Consider the following 21,016-nt stretch of genomic DNA (forward strand, 5'->3'; position numbering starts at 1 on the left):
ATTTAATTTTCTCCTTTTATAAGGATTGGTGAAGCGGATATGGTCCAGATTGTTTTCCTCCTTGAAATACAAATTAAACGTAGCCGTGTCCTGAAAATTAATTTCTGCATGGATCCATTCATTTTTTTCAAATGCTTCAACCAGTTCCGGCTTGAATGAGTAACCATCACGAGATTCGATCTGTTGTTGCATACGCAGATTAAAAAGAAATGTATGACTCAGTAGCATCTTATGATAGAAAAATCTGGGGCACTCGACATAAACATTCCTTTTAAAGTCATTGATGCACAGATCGAATGACAGTGGCAAAAATGATTCTCGTTTATACTTTGAATTAGTAGAGACGAAGATCATTACAAATGGAAACTTGTTACGAAACCAGAAAGGAAACGTTCTTCCAGACTCGGTTGTTTCTCTAATTTGGTGCTTAAACCACTCCGGAATCATCTCACCTTCTGCTGCTGATGGGAAAAGAAACTTGGTTTTCAGCATAAAATAATGTTAAAAATTCCACAATAAATGAGATGGTCTTAACATGAGTTTATAACTCAACCCACACTATGAATTATTAAAGTAATTATAAAAATATCAAGTCAATACTTAAGCAAGAAGAAAACAACAATACCTTATTCATTAACATGCTTTTACTTGAGGAATTCAATGATTTGCAGTTAAATGCTGACAAGTTTTTTAGATTTGGCGGAATTGCACAAATATCCTCAAGAGAATGGCAATCATCTAATTCAAGTGTATGAAGAAAGGTACATTCTTTAAGGCATTCCGGAAGAACTCTGAAATCGCTACGAGATAGGTCTAGCTCTTTCATATTTGCCATGCACTTAATAACCATCGGAAGACACACTACAACAAATATGTTGTCTAAAAAAGTGTTGCCAGAGACCATATTTGTTGTAGTGACATAATGAGAGGTTGCTTTCTGATTGTTACCACAGTACATTCTTCTTGGTATTTCAGATATTTTCACAGTTGTTGGTATGCAAGAATTCTTTTATGGTGAAGTTCCAAAGAATATGAGAACAGTGGGAATTGCATTGTATACTAGTGTTTTTGGAGTTGGAAGCTTTGTGAGTGCATTGATGATAACATTAGTTGAAGTATACACAAGTTCAAAAGGAACACCAAGTTGGTTTTCTGATGATATGGTTGAAGCACGTTTGGATAATTACTATTGGCTTCTAGCTTTGTTAAGTTCAATTAGCTTTTTGTTGTATACACTATTGTGTAAATATTACTATAGGAAGAGTAATCCAGAAATTGAAAATTGAGGTTTTTTTTTCTTCTTTTTCTGATATAGTTTTCAAGTGTAATTTTATCTTAGTTTGCCCTTTATTTTTGGGACAAAGTTTGTTGAACTAGTAACCCTTGTCTTAATATAACAGTAATTGTATGATGTTCTTTTTGTAAGAAGCAAAAAAAAAACTAACAAGACATTTTTTACAAAAAAACAATAAGATAATAATTTATTCCACAGTTTCACGCATGTATTACGTGTGACCTTGTAAGAGTTCAAGTGTTAACTTGAGAGTTTGACAACCTTGATACTCAATTCATGGATTAAATTTGATTCGAAATCTAAAGTGATATCAGAGGATTGTGATGCAAAGTTCTGATTAAGAAGTCAATTATTCAAGACATGAAACAATTAGGATATGAGGATTATGTTAGGACAAAGAAGTTATCTAGACTTGATATAACATAAAAAAGCATAGTGATTACTATATATATACCTTCTGCATAATGCAGATAGTTTCTGATACAGAACCAAGGGATACAAGGTAAATTAATATCTGAGACACAATTCATGGATCTCCAAAAGAAATACATGAAGGTCTAGTTGAACATAACAAGATAATGAATCACACCACAAAACTAGACATTATTTTCAAGTGAATCACCAAAGTCTTAAATGATCCTTGTGACCGAAAATGCTTGATCACATCAGTCATTTCAGGTCGGACAAGTTAGTTCCCCCAAACTAAGCATAGTGGTTTTTTCTTTGAAGAGAAATAAAATCACACACATGATGACACACAAGAACACGATGATGATTGATTTGGAGTGACTGATATATGGAGCAGCACACCTTGCCCATTTGAACAATTTCAAATAATCCATCTTGATTTTATTTGGAGAATTACCACCAAACTCGTATTCGCAAGACTTTGTATCATGTCTTAGCTTGTTCATCCCTGCACATTGCACGTTTGTTCTAATTTCAGTAAGTCATTGTTACAAACAAGTAGGAGGTATTATTATAACACAAGAAACAAAGTTTGGCAATATATAATGGATTATAAGATTAATAACAAAATTTGAAAATGTAACTCTAATAAATAACAAATAAGAGAATGAAAACAACCTAGATGATTTAATTTATCAGACAAATAATAATAATAAAGACATACCGTGTTGCAGTTCTTTTTCCACAAGTTCTGTATCTAAAACTTCTTCGACATCCAACAATCTTTGATTTTTCAGAAGTGGCCGGGATTGTGATAGTGAAGTATCTTGATATATATGTTCCAGTTCATCTAATTTTCTCTTTCTACAAGGATTGGTGAACCGAATATGGTCCGCATTGTTTTCCTCCACGAAATACAAAGGCAATGTAGCCGTAGACCAAAACTTAATTTCTGCATGGATCCATTCATTTTTTTCAAATGCTTCATCCAGTGTAGGCATTAGTTTCGGCTGGGATGAATCCAGCAAGATATCATGAATTTCAATCTTTTGTTGCATAGGCAGATTAAAAAGATATGTATGACTTGGCAACCACCCATGTTGAAACAGTTTGTCTTGGATGTCATTAAAATTCCTTTTAAAGTCATTGATGAACAGATTGAATGACAATACAGAAGATGATTCTCCAAGATACTCCATCTTCGAATTAGTTGAGAAGAAGATCATTATGGACGGCAACTTGTTACGAAACCAGAAAGGAAACGTTGTTCCTGACTTGTCGGTTGTTCCTCTAGTTTGGTGATTAAACCACTCCGGAATCATCTCACCTTCTGCTGGTGGGAAACAAAACTCGATGGTTCTTCCAGACTCATGCAATTTCTGATGGGTTTAACATAAAGGTCACCACTGATGGTGTTAATATGAGTTTATATATAACTCAACCCACACTAGCAATTATTATCTTGACTTAATTTCACTTTTGGTCTTCTATGTTACATGTTCCACAATTTTGGTCCTCATATTTTAAAATTAAATATTTTTGCCCCCTATTTTAATTATTTTTGCACTTTTTGTCCCTCACCTTGTAAAAAATGCTGATGTGGCCTTTTTTATTAGGTGGAACATAAATAGGCTGATGTGGCCATAAAATTAATGATTTTTGTCCCTTCAAAATTAATGATTTTTAATAAAAACTCATAAACCATTTTGTGCATGCATGTTAGAATGATATTATTAACATGCATGATATGTATCACTTACTTGTGCATGTTAGAATTGAACTTATAAAAATATCAAATCAATATTTTGGCAAAAAATACAACAATACCTTATTCAGTAACATGCTTTTACTCAATGATTTGCAGTCTATTGCTGACAATCTTTGTAGATTTGGCGGAATTGCAGAAATAACCTCAAGAGAATAGCAATAATCTAATATAAGATGATGAAGAGAGGTACATTCTTTAAGGCATTCTGGAAGAACTCTGATATTGCTACCAGATAGGTTTAGAACTTGCATATTAGCAAACCGCATGATAGCCATCGGAAGAAATAATGAGAGGTTGCTAATTCCTTTGAGGCGAACAACCTCCACTTTTGGCATGTTGCAAATGCTAGGGAACATTAGCTTTCCACTTGTATCAATATCTAGTGAAACAAGCCCAATTAGATTTTGAATTAGGTTTCGCCTTGTATCAAAATTTAGTGAAACAAGCCCAATTAGATTTTGAATTGAAACTGGAATCTCTTGTATGGAAGTTCCATAAATATTAATATTTTCTAGTGTTTCGATCTTGTCTAATATTTCTGGAAAATTCTGGAGACTCTCACAATCCGTAAAATTCAGATATTTAAGAGAAGGTAATTTCAAGGGTGGAAAACTCCTAAGCTTCGTGCAACCTTCAGCATTCAATAATTCAAGTTTGCTCAGAAACCCAATTGAGTTGTCAATTGTAGTTAAATTCACACAATTTTCAAATGAAATTTCCTCTAAATTTGGGAGACCGGAGACATTTGATATCTCTGTTAAATATTCACAGTTGTCAAAGTTCAAAACTTTCATATTCTCAAATTTCTGCATAAACAGAGAAAGAAAAAAAAATAAGTATAAATAAAATCAAGGTGAATTTACAATATGCATGATAAAAATTTAACTTATTTCACTTGCCTTGTTCAAAATACTAAATGGTATTGAAGGATATTTTTCCCATTCAAGTACTCTCAAACTATTTGGAAAATGACGGGACCCTTCGGAAAAATTAGCATTTTTAATGACAAGTGTTTTTAGATTTGTCATCTTCTTGAAGGCTTCTCCATTCCAATTTATTACGACTTCCTTTGAGGGGTAATCCAGATATATCATTTTAGTTTTACTAGATCCCTGTTAAAAATAAAAAGAACATGAAATAACCATAATTATGATGATAATTTACGTATAATCAAGACTAACAAACCAATATGACTTGATAAAAAATAAGTCCAAAAAGAAATATCATCAAGCTTACCTTGTTTTGTTCTAAAACATCAACTATATCTTTGTGAAACCACAATCTAGAGCGTTTTTCAGGATGATCGGGTGATTCTTTTCGAACAATTTCTTTACCCATATGCTCTATCAAGTCATGTAATATCACATCACCAAATTGATGAATCTTTATGAGAGATTTATCAACCAACACTCCAACATCATGTTTTATGCAATGATCGTAATTAGCACGAATTTGTCCCAAATGAAACCATTTAGAGAAACATGCAATATCTAGAAAGAGATTTTTCTGTTCTTCATCCAAACCATCAAAGCTAACTTTTAGTATATTTTGGATATCATGAGGAGGAATCCTTTTATATTTATCTAATGTAGATTCCCATTCTGCTATAGGCGTTCCTGCCAAATTGGAACCTATGACATCTATAGCTAATGGAAGGCCAGAAGCATAACTAATTGCACGGTTGACAATATCATCATTAATTGAATCAACTTTCTTAGTTTTAAAAGCCACCTGCTTAAACAATTCAAGAGATTCACCACAATTTAAGCCTTCTACTTCATATATTCTTTCAATCCCATGACATGTTAACAAACTTTTGTCTCGAGTGGTAATGATGACTCTGCTGTTACGACCAAACCAATCAAATCCTCCGGCCAAAAATTTTAGCTGCTTCAACTTGTCAACGTCATCGAGAATCAATAAGACCCTCTTTCGACGTAGCCGTTCTTTAATGATTCCAATTCCTTCATTGACACCTCCTATCTTCACTTTCAATCCGATTGTTTTGTAAAGGAGTTCCTCTTGGAGATGTTTTGCTGAATTTTCTCTCACATTTTCTAGGAAACACAAACACTCAAATTGATCAGCAATAAAATTATAAACTGCTCGAGCAAGTGTTGATTTACCAATTCCTCCTGTTCCATGAATCCCAATCATGCAAACTTCATCACTACAAGCCTCATTCAGAAGTGAGTTCACGTTACTTACTCGAGACTTGAGTCCAACAGGGTAATCGACAACATATAAAGGAGCTCGATTGATCTTATTGGAAACAACTTTAACTATTTTTCCAATAAGCGTGTGTTCATATTCATTCATGTCTGATCTGAAAGGTATGAGTGTATGCATCACAATCAATTCCATGTATTGGTAATAATAAAAAATATTGCAATTCCAAAATTGTTTCAAGATACATATCTTTATAGAACCAATTGTTAAACGTGGCAAATTAAGTTATGCCTTTAATAAATGTGTAGAATATGCATTTAAAAGTCTAAAATTATAACTTGGAATTAACCTTTGGTTAAAAAGTTTCAAATAAATGGATCTAAATATAAAATTTCATAAAAGTCTAAAATAATTTGATACTTTATAGGAATGAATGAAGAGGGGTACCCAATATTGAAATGGTAGCCAGCAATGTTAGCAGCTTGGTTAAGAGCTATCTTCCATCGACACAATCGCTCCATGTTTTTCTCGTTATTTTGGAACTTCTTTTCGTGCTCGGCAAGTGCTTTACCACAACTGCCTTTCTGATGCCGCACATCAGAAGGATCCACACCGTAGAAAACTGGAAGAACAAGGCGACCCTTTTCTTTGAAGCCACACATGATGTGGACAAGTTCATCCAAACAAAATGAAGAAGAAGCATAATTGATAGAAAATATAGGAATATAAATTCTAGACTCATTAATGGCTTTGATGAGTGTTGGGGTGATTTCATCTCCTCTCTGAAGATCATTGTAATCAATAAAGGTGTGGATTCCCTTGTCTTTAAGAGCATTGTAGAGATTATTAGTAAAACCATACCGAGTGTCAATGCCCCTGAAATTGAGGAAGGCCTGGTAATTGAAATATTCATTGGGAAATGAAGAGGAAGATGAAGGTGATTGCAGAGACATAATAATTGAGAAGAAATGGAAGCAAGAAGAGTTTGAGAATATGGAATATGAGAACTGAGAAACTGATCCCGAAAATGGCTATTGGAAGCATTTCCTATGTATAACTTCTGAGGCAGGCAGGCAGCTTCCGTATAACTTCTGTTGAGTCTGTGACAATGACTTTCCACTTCTGAAACTTCCTTCTCATCTTACGTGTGAAACAATGTGTGATATATTGACTTGAGAGACTTTTACTACCAAGTTCTACTTTGCTAATTTTCTGAAATCTGCTTTTAACTTAACATGTTAAGAAGTCTCACATCGGTTGCGAGATGACCTGAATATAAGTTTATAAAGTAAAGACAATCCTCACCTTATAAGCAAGTTTTGTAGGGTTGAGTTAGAGTCAACTCAGAATTAGGATAAAAAATAGTGCCAATAAGCATTTAATGGGTATTACCACAGTACATTCTTGGTATTTCAGATAGTTTCACAGACACCAAGTTGGTTTTTTCTGATGATATGGTTGAAGCACGTTTGGATAATTATTACTATTGGGACAAATTTTGCTGAACTAGTTGCCCTTGTATTAATATAACAGTGATTGTATGATGTTCTTTTTGTAAGAAGGAAAAATGAAAAGAAATAAATTTTATTTTTTTGAATAAGCTAAATTAGCCCACCCAAATTGGCACTAGAGACTAGAGAGAATTGAACCTGAGATCTTAAGGAGGAGCACACTCCACAGGTCTCAAGCCAATACTACCAGACCAACCCAAGTGGGTTAAAAAAAAAATTAATTAGCAAGACATTTTTTTTATAAAAAATAAGATTTAAGATATGAAGATTATGTTAGAGACAAAGAAGTTCTATAGATTTAAGATAATACATAAAAGCATGAGTACTTTATGTATAAAATATATACCTTCTGCGTAATGCAGATAATTTCTGATACAGAACCAAGGGATACAAATATCTGAGACACAATTCATGGATCTCCAAAAGCAATACATGAAGGTCTAGTTGAACATAACAAGATGATGAATCACACCACAAAACTACTCATTATTTTCAAGTGAATCACACCACAAAACTACACATTATTTTCAAGTGAAACACCAATTATAGTCCTGAAATTGACCAAATTCTTAAATGATCCTTGTAACTGAAACTCCTTGATCGCATTAGTCAGTTCAGGTCAGACAATTTAGTTCCCCCGAAATTGGTTCTATAGAGACTAATGCAATTGAGAATTTTCAATTTTCAAAAACGAATTGGAAATTTTGTGAATTTCAAGGATCGAAATTTTTGATTCTTACAACTTCAAGGACTAAATTGATGATTCACTCTGCTATCTACAAAATGATTGAAGTGATTCATAGGAGAGAAGAGACCATGTTCTACATGAAATCCTATTCTCTTTATTCATGATTGAAGCTAAAAAAACCACACCAAACAAAGCATAGTGGTTTTTTCTTTGAAGAGAAATAGACTCACACACATGATGACACACAAGCACATGATGATGATGATGATGATGATGATGATGATGATGATTGATTAGGAGTGACTGATATATGGAGCAGCACACCTTGCCCATTTGAACAATTTCAGGTAATGCATCTTCTTCATTTTGTTAGGAGAATTACCACCAAACTCTGATAATGATTCGTTTCTGTTTAACATCTCCCACATCACACGAATATCTTCGTATTCACAAGACTGCACATCATGTCTTAGCTTCTTGAGTCCTGCAAAATTTCTTCTAAGTTCAGTAACTCATTGTTTCAAACACAAAGGTGACATTATAACACGAGAAACAAAACATTCTCTTCTAATCAACTCTAATATCAATATCACTCAAACCCTTTTCCACACACACACTTCAAACTATAAAACTAAATTAAAAAGCTTAATCAAATCATCACCGTAAATAACCTTCAAAATCAAGATTTTAATGCAGCGTCAATGGCTCAGATTATTCAGAAAAACTCAGTTCTACATTTGCTAAAATATGATTTAAAATCGAAAAGAAAAAAAAAACACAATTTTCCATAGTTTTCCACCATATTCTCTGTTTCTTCTCCCAGAAAAACAAATTCACTACCATATTACATTCAAATCCTAAATAATTCACTACCATAATCATAATTTTTTATTCGTGTTAACACTCCAGTTTCTAGGGAAGAGGGTCTTAATAATTCAGGATTTGGCCGAGAGGTAAGTAATAAAAAATCATAATCTGAGTTTCAAGACCAAACGAAAACATTTCTAAAAACAGAACATGTACTATGTCTATGTACAATTAACAATTCCATTTTATTTATGTTTGATTCAAGTTTGATATTGATCAGAGACCAGAGTTCTTGAAAAACAAAACATTTTTATATATAACTATATAAAGAACAATTTTTTTTTTTTGTCCAAATTGCAATCACTCAACATGTCATTCATTTTTTGTGTTGAGCCTCCGATTTTCCGGAGAAGGACCCTGTTAATTTAGGGTTCGGCGGCGAGATAAGTAAAAGTGAAGTTCGAATTGTTTCTCTCAGAAATTGAACTCAAATTTTCCTAAACAATTTATTCTAGTGGAAATCACTTGGTTACATTTCATTGATTTTTTAATGGCACAAATTCTTTCTCTCATGCAACAAAACATGAACAAGCAAATCAACAAACACTTGGTATGCATAATTATAAGAATTTGCAAAATCAAAAACAAAACATGTGTTGAATTGATCAATTACCAGTTTTACGTATCCCAAAACGTGTGGCAATGGAAAGCCAAAACCTTCTAAGAGGAAACATGAAGTTGTTCTGCCACCACTTCACCTGCCGAGAAAATTTCTTCATCTTTTCCATTTTTCCAACACAGTTTCTCGGTAGGTGAAGATAGAAAGATAGATACACACTTACCACTACTTCACAATGCTAATATATATTTAAGAAAACCACAACAATTAATTAAGAAGTTTTTATTTTTTTATTGGTGTGAAGTGTAAACTATATTCAATTCAATGAGAACTTATGAAAGAGATGACACGGACACCGCCACATGAATACTGACATGTCGATACCGATAAAAATTTGAAAAAATGACATAATTTAGTATAATTATAAATGTCGGTGTCGGATACGGACATCGACACATGTCCGACATAGACAGACATAATCTGAGAAGTGTCGGTGCTTTCTAGATGAGAACTTGAGAAGTTATTATATATACATAATTTTATTTTATAATTTAATTTTTAAAATAAGTTAAATTATTAGATATTTATTGGATATCAATATTTGATTGGTTTAATACACCTACCTTGTAAAATTAGTCAATGGAGATATTTTTAAGACAAATACTTCTTCGGTTTCTTAAGTGTTATAGTACAATAATAATTAAAGGGCCAAGTTAGTCATTTTTGATTTTTTGTAACAAATTAATACTTTTAATCGTCGATAACATTTTTTAAAAATATATGTCAAGAATAAATTAGTTCAAATGATAATCAAGATCCTCGATTCGATCTCTGGTTTGAGTATGTAGGGAGAGTTTGTCATTAATTTGAGTCTCACAAGACTCGAGAAACTAATCTCTACAACGTGCAGAAAATGTCCTATTTACAAAAAAAAATATTATAAAGCTTTTAGACTTTTAAGTATAAGGGGGCGTTTGTTTCAAGGTTGTTAATTTTACTCCCAGGAATCATATTCCCAGGAAATAATAATGGGAACTTTATTCCCAGGTATTTTAGAAAAAACATGTTTGGTTCATATTAACTACATTCCTAAGAATTATTGATAAAAGTGGGTAAAAGAGAAGTTATTGGAAGTTATTTAAAATGTATTCCCATTTTCATGGGAACTTTTCTTTCCCACCCATTTCCTTGGGAATAAAATCATAGGAATAAGAGAAGTTATTGGAAGTTATTTTATTCCAAGGAAACTTCATATCCAGGAATAATTTCATGTCAACCTTGTAACAAACATGGGTATATTTATTCCAACCCATATATTCCCAGGAATATTATTCCTAACCTTGAAACAAACACCCCCTAAATGATAAAAAATTTGATTAATTATCTTTGAACAATTGTAGAAATTTTCTAGTTATATCGTAATAACAAAAAAATGAAACATACATTACCTAAAAAATAGTGTAATTGTGGTAGAAACTCTATGATTGATTTAGATGTCTTGAAATTTAGTCTACATACATTCATCTAAAACAAATAAATTCTTTGAAAGTTCATTAACAAAGGTCCGTTTGGTTTGAGGGAGAGAAAGTGAGAGGAAAGAAAATTACGCAAACTAATAAATGAATTTCGACTAACTTTAGTCCAAATTTATTCATTGATTTGCGTAATTTTTTTTCCTCTCACTCTCTCCCTCAAACGAAACGACCCTAAGATTTTACCACATATTTCTCTTTATGTAAGATCAATTATTTTATTTTATTTTTTGTCATGTAACTTGGCTAGAAATTCAACTCTTAAGACGGATAAGTGAGATGATTGGAGTTCGAACTCAGTTGGTAGATATCTTGAACCAACTTAATTGGTTGAACATTGCATTATAAATGCAGGGCCGGAGTTCGACCCCGGTCATCCCACTTAATACTTGTCCACTTTATGAGTGGAATTTCTAGCCACTAGATTACATGACAAAATAATTCATAAAATTTAATTAAATTTACAATGACAAAAAAAATTCATAATATTTAATTAAATTTACAATTTTTCTTTTTCTATTAGATATATCCTAATGAGGAATTTTTTTACAGTATTTTTTTTTAAAAAAAAAGTTAAATAATAATCAACAAATAACTCCTCATATGAATAGTAACCAAGTCACACATTAAACTCACATTTTTCGTATAGTTACAACCGACAATGCCTTGGTTGCCTGACACGCGTACTTAGAAGGCTCTTAATGATGATGTCGTTATGAGATGGCAATGTTTCCCACTTATGTGGAGGCATTTTATTGGTGGTTACTTCTTTTGTCGTACATCCCACATGTTTCAGATTTTTTTTTTTAAAAAGTCTAGTCCTAGAATCTCACACATTTAAGTGCAGCCCTGGTTTTTGGTTTAATAACTAGTTTTTTTTTTTTTTTTTCAAAACCGGTTTTTGAGTAAAAATTCCGGTTTTCAAAATTGATTTTTAGAAAATTTAGTTTTTAATTTCAAAATTTGTTCAAGAAAAAAAGTACTCGATTTTTTTTCAAGAAAAAAGTTCTGATATTTTTTCGGAATTTTTTTTTTGTTTTTTCCGAAAAAAGTTTTTTATCTATTTTCGGAAAAAAGTTTGCGATTCTTTTCAGATAAAAAGTTTCCGATTATTTTCGGGAATAAAGTTTCGATTTCACATAAAAAAATAATTCCGGGGTTTTTTTTCAGGAAAAAAAGTTTTTGATCTTTTTTCGGGAAAAAAAATCTGATATTTTATTCAGAAAAAAAGTTCCCAATTTTTTCTGGAAAAAGTTTCGATTTCAGATAAAAAACAATTCCATAATTTCTTTGGAAAAGAATTTCGTTTTTTTTTTCAATGTGAGGATTTGTCGCTTGAAATTATTTCAAGTAGACTTGAATAAATAATTTGTTTGGAAAATTAATTCTACCAAATGCGGGGTGTTGTCACTTGAAAATTTTCAAGTAGACCTACAATAAATTTAAACATAGATTGAATTTCTCCTTTTTGTGAGAATGCTGTCGCTTAGAATTTATATAAGTAAACCTATGATAATATATCATAGATGTATATTTGAAAATAAATGATGAAATATTGATTAAGAGACGTCTTAGTCAATGTATTGTGATTTTGTGAAACAGCGCGCTGTTGAGTGATATATATATAAAGGATCCTGTGATAACCCACTGAGTAAGAAAATAGTTGATGATATATACATCGAGTGGTATGGATTTATGTCCAATACAAAAATTGAGAGTGATGGTAACCCAACATAGATTGTGAAAATTCGCAAGGCTATGTTCATATGGATAAGAACAAGTCACTTGTCAATTTGATAAGACACTATCCAATTTCTATTTGAGTTCATCTCTATAGTGTAGTATGGTGTAGGATAATGTATACTATAGCGTTAGAGGTTGAGTTCTTCTCTTAATGAATCTATAGCTCATAAATGAGTGGTGTGCTTGACTGTGGTGTACACTTGATAGATTCACCTATATGAGTGTTGAGGTGGGGCCACCTCTATGAAAGCTTGGGCAGACTTTCTAGAGCCACTCATGAAATCCAGGAATAGGTGCAAGGCCAAAATGCACCACACCGCGTTGAACAAGTTTGGACGAAAGATCAATGTGAGTGATGAAGTCACTGTTTCACAAACGGAATGAGGTTCATAGAGGTTATAATCTCACCGACATTCTAGTGGATCAAATTTCATTTCCTCTATGTGCTAGTTCATAGTCCAAAAGACACTAGTGCTTATGCGTTGAAAGAGCACACGATAGAGGGTTGAAAGAGCAGAAAATTAATAAGGTAAACAATTAGTATATCAGTAAAATAATATAATATTAAGTTTCATTGAGCATCCAAAAAGTGGTTCTTGAGACCTTGCTAATTCACGTGTGGTGCTAGCAAGATGTGACTGTTGTATGATGGAGGGTATTAGCTATGAGACCAACTGCATCGGATAATTTACCTGTGGTGGCGAAATACTCTTAAGCGCAGTGCATTTGCATGTCTCAGTCAATCGATAAGTTTTTCTTCTTCTCTATTTTATTTTAGGCTTAATTAATAAAATAGTCCCTTAAAGACATTTTTGGTTTCACATAGGTCCCTTAAAGAAAAAAATGTCCGAATAGGTCCCTTAAAGAAAAAAAAATCCGAATAGGTCCCTTAAAGACATCTTCGTTAATCAGTTTGGTCCTTTCCGTCCATTTTTTTGAGGACCAAACTGATTAACGGAGATGTCTTTAAGGGACCAAACTGATTAACGGAGATATCTTTAAGGGACCAATTCAGACCTTTTTTTCTTTAAGGGACCTATTTGGTCCTTTTTTTCTTTAAGGGACCAATGTGAAACCAAAAATATCTTTAAAGGATCATTTTATTAATTAAGCCTTTATTTTACTATGTTATCAATTTTATTCTATGATGTATCATATTTATTTGTACTAATTTGATTTATTGTATTGAAATAATTCTATTTCATATTTTTCCAACAAACGCATGAATCAAAATTATAACATATTCATGTTCACTAAAAACTAAAAAAAATGAATCTAAGAACAAAGTGATAACATCCAAGTTAAAGTATAAAACAATGTAATAACAAAATTAAAATGTCTGAAATAGTCATATCTTCATATCTGAAAAGATAAATTATAAGTATATATTATACAAATTTGTTTTTACAACAAAGTATATTATATAATACTCCCTCCGGTCCTTTTTATAAGAAACACTTTGGAATTTTTATTTGGTCCTTTTTATAAGAAACACTTTGACACAATTCCATTTGTACCCTTATTAAATACAATCAAATAATTCATTATAATGCTAGTGCATTAATTAGAGAAGTCTATTTTTCATGTTAGTCAAAGGTTAGTTTTGGAATATAACATAAAATGTTAGAATCATTAATGAGAAAATTTACCTTCCTTGGTCTGTGTGATTTTGTCAAAGTGTTTCTTATAATAAGGACCGGAGGGAGTAACACATAGTATACATATATACAAAGTTACACGTTTTCATAACAATTGAGAGACAAACGCGGTTTAATGAGAATCTGAAGTGGAGTAGCTTTGGTATTTGTTAATCCAAAGACTTCATTCATATCAACAAGTTCAGATGTTGGATTTAAGATATCAAAGGAATGCAAAACACTAGCTAGAGAAAAATGCAACATTTGAAGTCCAAATGATATTCCAGGACACATCCTTCTACCACTTCCAAATGGTAATAGCTCAAAATGTTTACCCCTAACATCAACATCTTTGTGAGTTGTAAGGAACCTTTCTGGTTTGAACTCTAGTGGGTTAGACCAAACACTAGAATCATTATGTATCTTCCATAGATTTGTGATTAATCGAGTTCCCTTTTTAACATGGTAACCACCTAAAGTACAGTTCTCTGAGAACTCATGATGTCCTGAGAGAGGTGCTGGTGGATATAATCTTAGTGTTTCTTTTACTATAGCTTGAAGGTATATCAATTTACCGATATCTGACTCATTTACACATCTTTCTTTACCAACTTGGATGTCAAGTTCTTTTTTGGCTTTTTCCATTACTAGCGGATTTTTCAATAGCAAACATAGTGCCCACGTAAGAGTAACACCAGTTGTGTCATTTCCTCCAGCAAATAGTGTCTGCATATTAATTATAAATTCCTTAATAAGGCAGTACGTCAAATAAGCTAGCTTATAGCTTATTGAACTAACTTATAAGCTTGTTTGAAAAAAATGTGAAGTGTTTGGTAACGAGCTTCTCTAACTAACTTATAGAGTTTTTTGAGATGCTATTTCAAGTAGCTATGAGCTTATAGCTTATAGCTTTTTCATTTTATTCCATATTTACCCTCATTAATTTTATTTATTTATTTTTTAAAAATTATAATAACTACCCACTAACACTTAACAAAAACAAAAACTACGCACTAACCATGTATTGTTATGTCATTTTGTACTTACAATAGCTAAATTTACCAAACTCTTTAATTTTATTCAACTAGCTTTTCAGCTATAAGTTACCAGCCACCAGCTATCAGCAATAAACTAGCTTATCGGCTATCAGCTAACTTATAGCTTATTTTTACCAAACTGACCCTAAGTATATTTATAATTCTAAAAGTCTAGCATCAAACGCTTTTTAAATTTCAATTATCTATATAGTAAGAAAACAAAATTTTTAATACATACATACCAATACTGTGGCTTTGATGATGGTATCAGAATCAAACCCTTCAATGGTTCTTCCATCAAGTAATGAAATCAACACATCCATAATGTCTTGAGCTTGATGATCAACAATTTCATCTAAAGTCCTTTTATGACGATGCTCATTCAACCACTCATCTAAAATTTTGTCCAATTCTTTAGAAGTTTCTTTCATGGCCTTCACATGACCACCAAAATCAAAAAATTTCAAACAAGGAATAACATCTCCCACCGTGATTATCCCAAACAAATGCATCAACTCTTTCAAAGCTTTCACACATCTTTGAGCTTTTTCTTCCTCTTCAATAGTTTTTACACCAAAATATCTCTTCCCAACAACCATTCGAAGAACCGCGTTGAATGTTAAATGTGTAAACCATTCATCCATGTTTACTAACACATAATTTGATGAACATGTCTCGTTCTTTTTGCTAGACCAAACATCAAAGAGTTCTTTAATCGATGCTCGAACTTCAGAAACACGAACATGTTGTTGTTGTTCTACTCTGCGATTTGAGAAGACCTCTAAGGTTGTAATCTTGCGAATTTCACGCCAATAAGGACCATATGGTGCAAAACCAAACATAGCTCCATTATAGGCCAAATGTTCAGTTGCAACAAGCTTGGGACGAGACGAAACGGCCATGTCATTTGTTGTGAAACATTCCTTGGCCATTTCCCAATTGTTGATAACTAAAGCAAGTTTTGAACCAAGCTTGATGGTGAATATTGGTCCATATTTATCAGCTAAGGTGCCTAAGACCCTATGGGGTGATTGTGTGCCACTAAAAAGTGAGAGGTGACCAAGTATTGGCCATGCTCCATCGGCTATTGGTGCCTCTTTGTTTTTCCTATGAGCAACTTTTGAGAATGCAAATAGAAACAAACATATGGAAATTAGAGGAAAGAGTACAATTGTTGTGGTGTTTATTAGGTTTCTTGGAACCAAATCCATAATGCTAGATGCGGTTAGTGTTGTATTTTTCATTTTGCTAGGTGGGGTTTGTGTTGTGTTTGTAGAGGTGCAATTAGTGTTACTCTTGAATGCGAGCTTATATAAATAAAATATGGAGAGACGTGAAGTATTTGTGGTGACATATGTTTACAAAACAATTACAACTCGCTTAGATAAACATAAAATATATAAGGGTTAAATATATTTTTAGTCTTTTTAAATATATATTAAAATTTATTTTTAGTCTTTTAATAAATAATCGAACTTTGGTCCCCTTAATTTTCAGTTTGTTTTTTAGTTTCTGTTTTTTTTTTTTTTTAAGTTCGGTATCATATTCTAAATGACGTTTTTTAAACATAAACAAAGATTTAATTTTTTCAAAAGTTCACTATATAGCCACACCAAAATTTTCATTTTCTTTAATTTTAGTCTCTTTAAAAAATAATCGAACTTTAGTCCCTCTTAATTTTCAGTTTTCAATTTTAGTTTCTGTTTTTTTTTTTTAAAGTTCGCGTATCATATTCTATGGAGTTCACTATGTGGAGACTCCACATTAGTACAAATTAAGGAGTCTAACGAGAGACTATAATTAGCTAGCCAATCAGCACAACGTTTGCCTTCTCTCCAAGTATGACGAACTTGGACACGCCAATCCAAAGCCAAAAGATTACATATGCGATGCACCAAAGTGGGAACAGGCCCACTAATCTTGCAATTATAAGTAACCATATCAATAAGAATTTTAGAGTCACTTTCCACAATTAGATGAAGAAACTGCTCCTGCCAGGCATCTTCAAACAGAGGTACAAGCCTCACACGCTCCAATCTTCTTAATATAGCCTCTGATCCATTTTCCCTCCGAATTGCGAAAAAGACCACCACAACCTGCTACCTCTCCACCTCCCTTGCAAGCACCATCACTATTTAGCTTTATCCAACCATCAAGAGGCTTAACCAACCCTATGTAGATTGTTTCGTTGCGATTCATATCACTATGGAAAGGTTGGGAAACAAATGTGTCAATCGCTCGAGTAAAATTCTGGACAGCCAAGATAAGATTATCCGGCAAATATTCTCTTTCTAAATTCATTGAATCATTTATGTATTTTTATATACTCCCTCATGGAATCACAAAGATGACCGAAGACCGTAGAGAAAAATTATTGATATTTGATAAGTTGGGTTATTATCAACTAGTCCACCTCCACCATTAGCTGTAGCTAGTATACTGTTTCTATTCCACATAGCTATTTCGGTGGACAATGATTTGAAGTGAGGAAAATTACAAGAATTTTGGATCAACGTTGAATATTCTGAGTTGATCAAGTAATAATACTGGAGACACGTATTTTTCCACTCACATACAATAGTGACACCAGGGGCGTCTCCGAGTTTTAGGAGGCTCTGTGCAAAATATAAAAGTGGCCCCTTAATAAAAAAAAATTATCGATTTAAATTGCATATAATATAAAAAAAATTCTTGTAAACATATAAATTATCAATATTAAATCTTACATTAAATTAAATGGAACAAGAAATACAAAATAATTATCTTTGAATATAACATCAAAAAGGAACATCATAATCTAAGATTAAATTTTATGCAAAAATTAAAATGGACTAGAACTATATTTACGAGTATAGATAACTAATATATTGATACTCATGATATTTATGATCATTAACAATATATAACTATTATTTTAGGCCTAAAAATTAATCTATTAATATACATCTGATATTTTATAGGTATAAATAATATATAAGTAATATTATAGGACCTCAAAATTTTGAATTGAGGCCCTCAAAATTTTGAGGCCCTATGCCGTCGCACACCTCGCACATGCATGCGAGCCGCCTCTGAGTGACACTGCATTCTTCTGTATACATATATTATATACATATTATGTGGATATGTAATTGCACATTCTCTAAAAAGATTGTTACTTATTCATTTTAGGTATACTTTAAGAAAATTGAGTTTCCATAAAACAGCTTTGCATACATAAAGAGAATTTTCTTCGTTCAATCAAATTGTTTTCATATGCACAAAACTACCATTAAACTACTGTGAAAAGGACTAGGACTAGGACTAGACCAACTTTGCTCTCTTCTCATTAATTTTAATCTTACACGTATAGTTCTTTTAGATAATACTAGGAACTAATTAAGGATGGTGACATTCACGGACCAAGATAATTTTGTAAATCTTGACATTGATTAATTGTACTATTGTAGCATTAAAAAAGTGACAGTATTTTTTTCCAATAAAAATGGGACATTATATTTGCTTTTTCACAATAAAAAATAATTTAGACTATAAATTTTATATGGAATTATATATTTAAAAAATAAAGGGCAACATATTTGTACCAAAAAAAAGTGAAGCATATTAAGCGGAGGGAAAATGAACCCACTTGGAGTTGATTTAGTGGTGTTGACTTGAGTCCTTGGAATATGCTCTTCTCAAGATCTTAAGTTCGATTTTCACCGGTGTTAATTTCAGTGGACTAGTCCATATAGAGCAAAAAACTCTGCTTTTAAATGGGACCCCGGCAAGTGTACAGTGAAATTGGTGCCCTTAAATTAGTCGGTTCTAGTACAAGATACCAAGAGTATTGACCCGAGCGTGTGCGATATTAATAAATTTTTAGCTGCATGTGAATTCTGATCAAGTGGTGATTAAAACGCTTTCGACAACAAATGGTGGAACGTCGGGTGGGTGGACTTCTATTAGTTTAAGAATTTGGCATGTGAAAATTTTACTTGATGGTGTACAATCTTGTTTTCAAGCCGGTGTTATTGAACTCCAAATTACAAGGTCACTCTTTTACTAAAAACTGAAACAAAATACCTCATAGTAAGACTGATAAAAAATAAAATAATTTAAATAAAATGTAAAATCACACTTACATGATTATTTGAAAGACTTTTTTTTACGCATACATGAAGAGGGCAAAAGCCCAAAAATAAAAGAAATTAAGGAACTAAACACATTCGTAGGCATATAAGCTCGGGAAATATCATCAAAGAGGATAATCTTGAGCTTTTTAGGAGAAGTCTCCAAAGATATTACATCAAAAGAACTATGACTAAACTATGATTAACTAATCAATCAGCCCTTCTATTGCATTCTCGCCGCATATGCTTAAACTAGATCTGTCATATCGAAGTTTATGAGCCCGTGGATTCTATGGATCAATATGGGGGTGGCCCCATTAAGATTGCATCTCCTTGTAACCATGTCAATTAGTACTTTGGAGTCACTTTCAACAATGAGATAAGTAACTCTTGTCTTTCAGCCAAATTCATTCTTGCATACATACCCCACATTTCAGCATGCAGAGAATGAATTTAATCTCATACCACCATTTACTTCAAATTTGTTCATCTCATTTTTAAAATATTCAAACAATGAAATGAAAGATTTATTTCATTCTGCTTCATCTCATTCCACTCCCTTCCATCCTGCTTCGCTTCATTCCATTATATGCCATCAATCAACTCCAAACTAGGGGTGTACATGGATTGGGCAAATCCGGTCGACCCGGTCAAACCCACCCAATCCAACCCAAAAAAGTGGGTTTGGTTGGGTCGGGCTAGTGGGTGGATATGGATTTCAAAAATGAAAAACCCATAAAAAATATCGGGTTTCGGGTAAAGCCGGACCCAACCCAAGAAACTCATTGACCCACTAGTACTATGTATTTTGAAATATTTTTTTTATGAAAATATTAAAAAAATTTCCATTTGATTATTAGATATTTTTATAATGAAAATAAGTTATACTATTTTTTATGAAAATAAAAAGATTGAATAATTTTTATAAACAAATATGATAATTAAACGCACTATTTTTTAATAAAATCGAAAGATTGAATAATTTTCATAAATAAATATGATGATACATCGTTTAGTCATTTGATATTAAAAAAAGTAAAAAAAATATGTTTTGGATAACACACTATCCAAGCTGTAAATTAATAAGTTTACACAAAAAATAGGTGATTATTTTTATAGTGAAAAAACTTACACTATCTGACGATGGTTCTGCAAGTGCACGAAATCGCTACCAAGTAATAAAGTGATAAGTTTATCGTTTTCGACAAGAATTGTACCAAAATTAATAGTTTTGCTTAGAAATGTAGATATTATCTAATTTTATTTTGACATGACGGTTAAAATAAGAATTCACAAACAAAGGTATTATTTGAAACAATAAACTCTTTGACCCATTTTGTTTCATTTATGTCACTATGTAGAACAATTTATATAAACTGTTCATCGTATTATATCTAATTTTAATATGTGTTTACATAAATTAACAGCATCATTCTTAGTTCAAGCAAAATATCACAAAGTATAAATACTTTGCTAATAGACATACACCAAGAATTACAGTACCAATAAAACACAAATTACACAATTTCATAACAATTGAGAGACAAACGTGGTTTAACAAGAATCTCAAGCGGAGTAGCTTTGGTGTTTGTTAATCCAAAGTCTTCAGTCATATCAACAAGTCCAGGTGTTGGGTTTAAGATATCAAATGAATGCAAAAAACTAGCTAGAGAGAAAAATTTAATTTTTAA

At 32.2% G+C, this 21,016-nt stretch overlaps 2 protein-coding genes across 3 annotated transcripts; both read right to left on the reverse strand.

Moving 5' to 3' along the window:
* Positions 1–1,712: 1,712 nt before the first annotated feature.
* LOC123906486 (disease resistance protein RPV1-like) lies at positions 1,713–6,702 on the reverse strand. 2 transcript variants are annotated; one of them, XM_045956409.1, is made up of 7 exons: positions 6,087–6,682; positions 4,707–5,796; positions 4,370–4,582; positions 3,891–4,276; positions 3,530–3,836; positions 2,427–3,081; positions 1,713–2,210 (listed from the first exon to the last, which is right to left on the reverse strand). In XM_045956409.1, the coding sequence occupies exons 1-7, from the start codon at positions 6,590–6,592 to the stop codon at positions 1,969–1,971; spliced, it is 3,399 nt and encodes a 1,132-aa protein (XP_045812365.1). In that variant the 5' UTR covers positions 6,593–6,682; the 3' UTR covers positions 1,713–1,968. The 2 variants fall into 2 exon arrangements, with proteins under 2 accessions (XP_045812365.1, XP_045812364.1); XM_045956408.1 differs by having other exon boundaries at positions 3,530–4,276; positions 6,087–6,702.
* Positions 6,703–13,869: 7,167 nt separating this feature from the next.
* On the reverse strand, positions 13,870–16,605 carry LOC123906488 (cytochrome P450 82A3-like). The gene is made up of 2 exons (XM_045956411.1): positions 15,456–16,605; positions 13,870–14,902 (listed from the first exon to the last, which is right to left on the reverse strand). Exons 1-2 carry the CDS (start codon positions 16,455–16,457, stop codon positions 14,273–14,275), a joined length of 1,632 nt encoding a protein of 543 aa, XP_045812367.1. The 5' UTR covers positions 16,458–16,605; the 3' UTR covers positions 13,870–14,272.
* Between the last annotated feature and the right edge of the window lie 4,411 nt (positions 16,606–21,016).

The sequence above is a fragment of the Trifolium pratense genome, linkage group LG2, assembly GCF_020283565.1.
Source record: "Trifolium pratense cultivar HEN17-A07 linkage group LG2, ARS_RC_1.1, whole genome shotgun sequence".
NCBI lineage: Eukaryota > Viridiplantae > Streptophyta > Magnoliopsida > Fabales > Fabaceae > Trifolium > Trifolium pratense.

Coding starts and splice junctions, on each gene's coding strand:
- LOC123906488 (XM_045956411.1), bottom strand. CDS start 16,457: ATGAAAAATACAACACTAACCGCATCTAGCATTATGGATTTGGTTCCA. Junction 14,903..15,455: donor TCATCAAAGCCACAGTATTG/GTATGTATGTAT, acceptor ATTAATATGCAG/ACACTATTTGCTGGAGGAAA.
- LOC123906486 (XM_045956408.1), bottom strand. CDS start 6,592: ATGTCTCTGCAATCACCTTCATCTTCCTCTTCATTTCCCAATGAATAT. Junction 4,583..4,706: donor ATGTTTTAGAACAAAACAAG/GTAAGCTTGATG, acceptor TATTTTTAACAG/GGATCTAGTAAAACTAAAAT. Junction 4,277..4,369: donor CATTTAGTATTTTGAACAAG/GCAAGTGAAATA, acceptor CTGTTTATGCAG/AAATTTGAGAATATGAAAGT.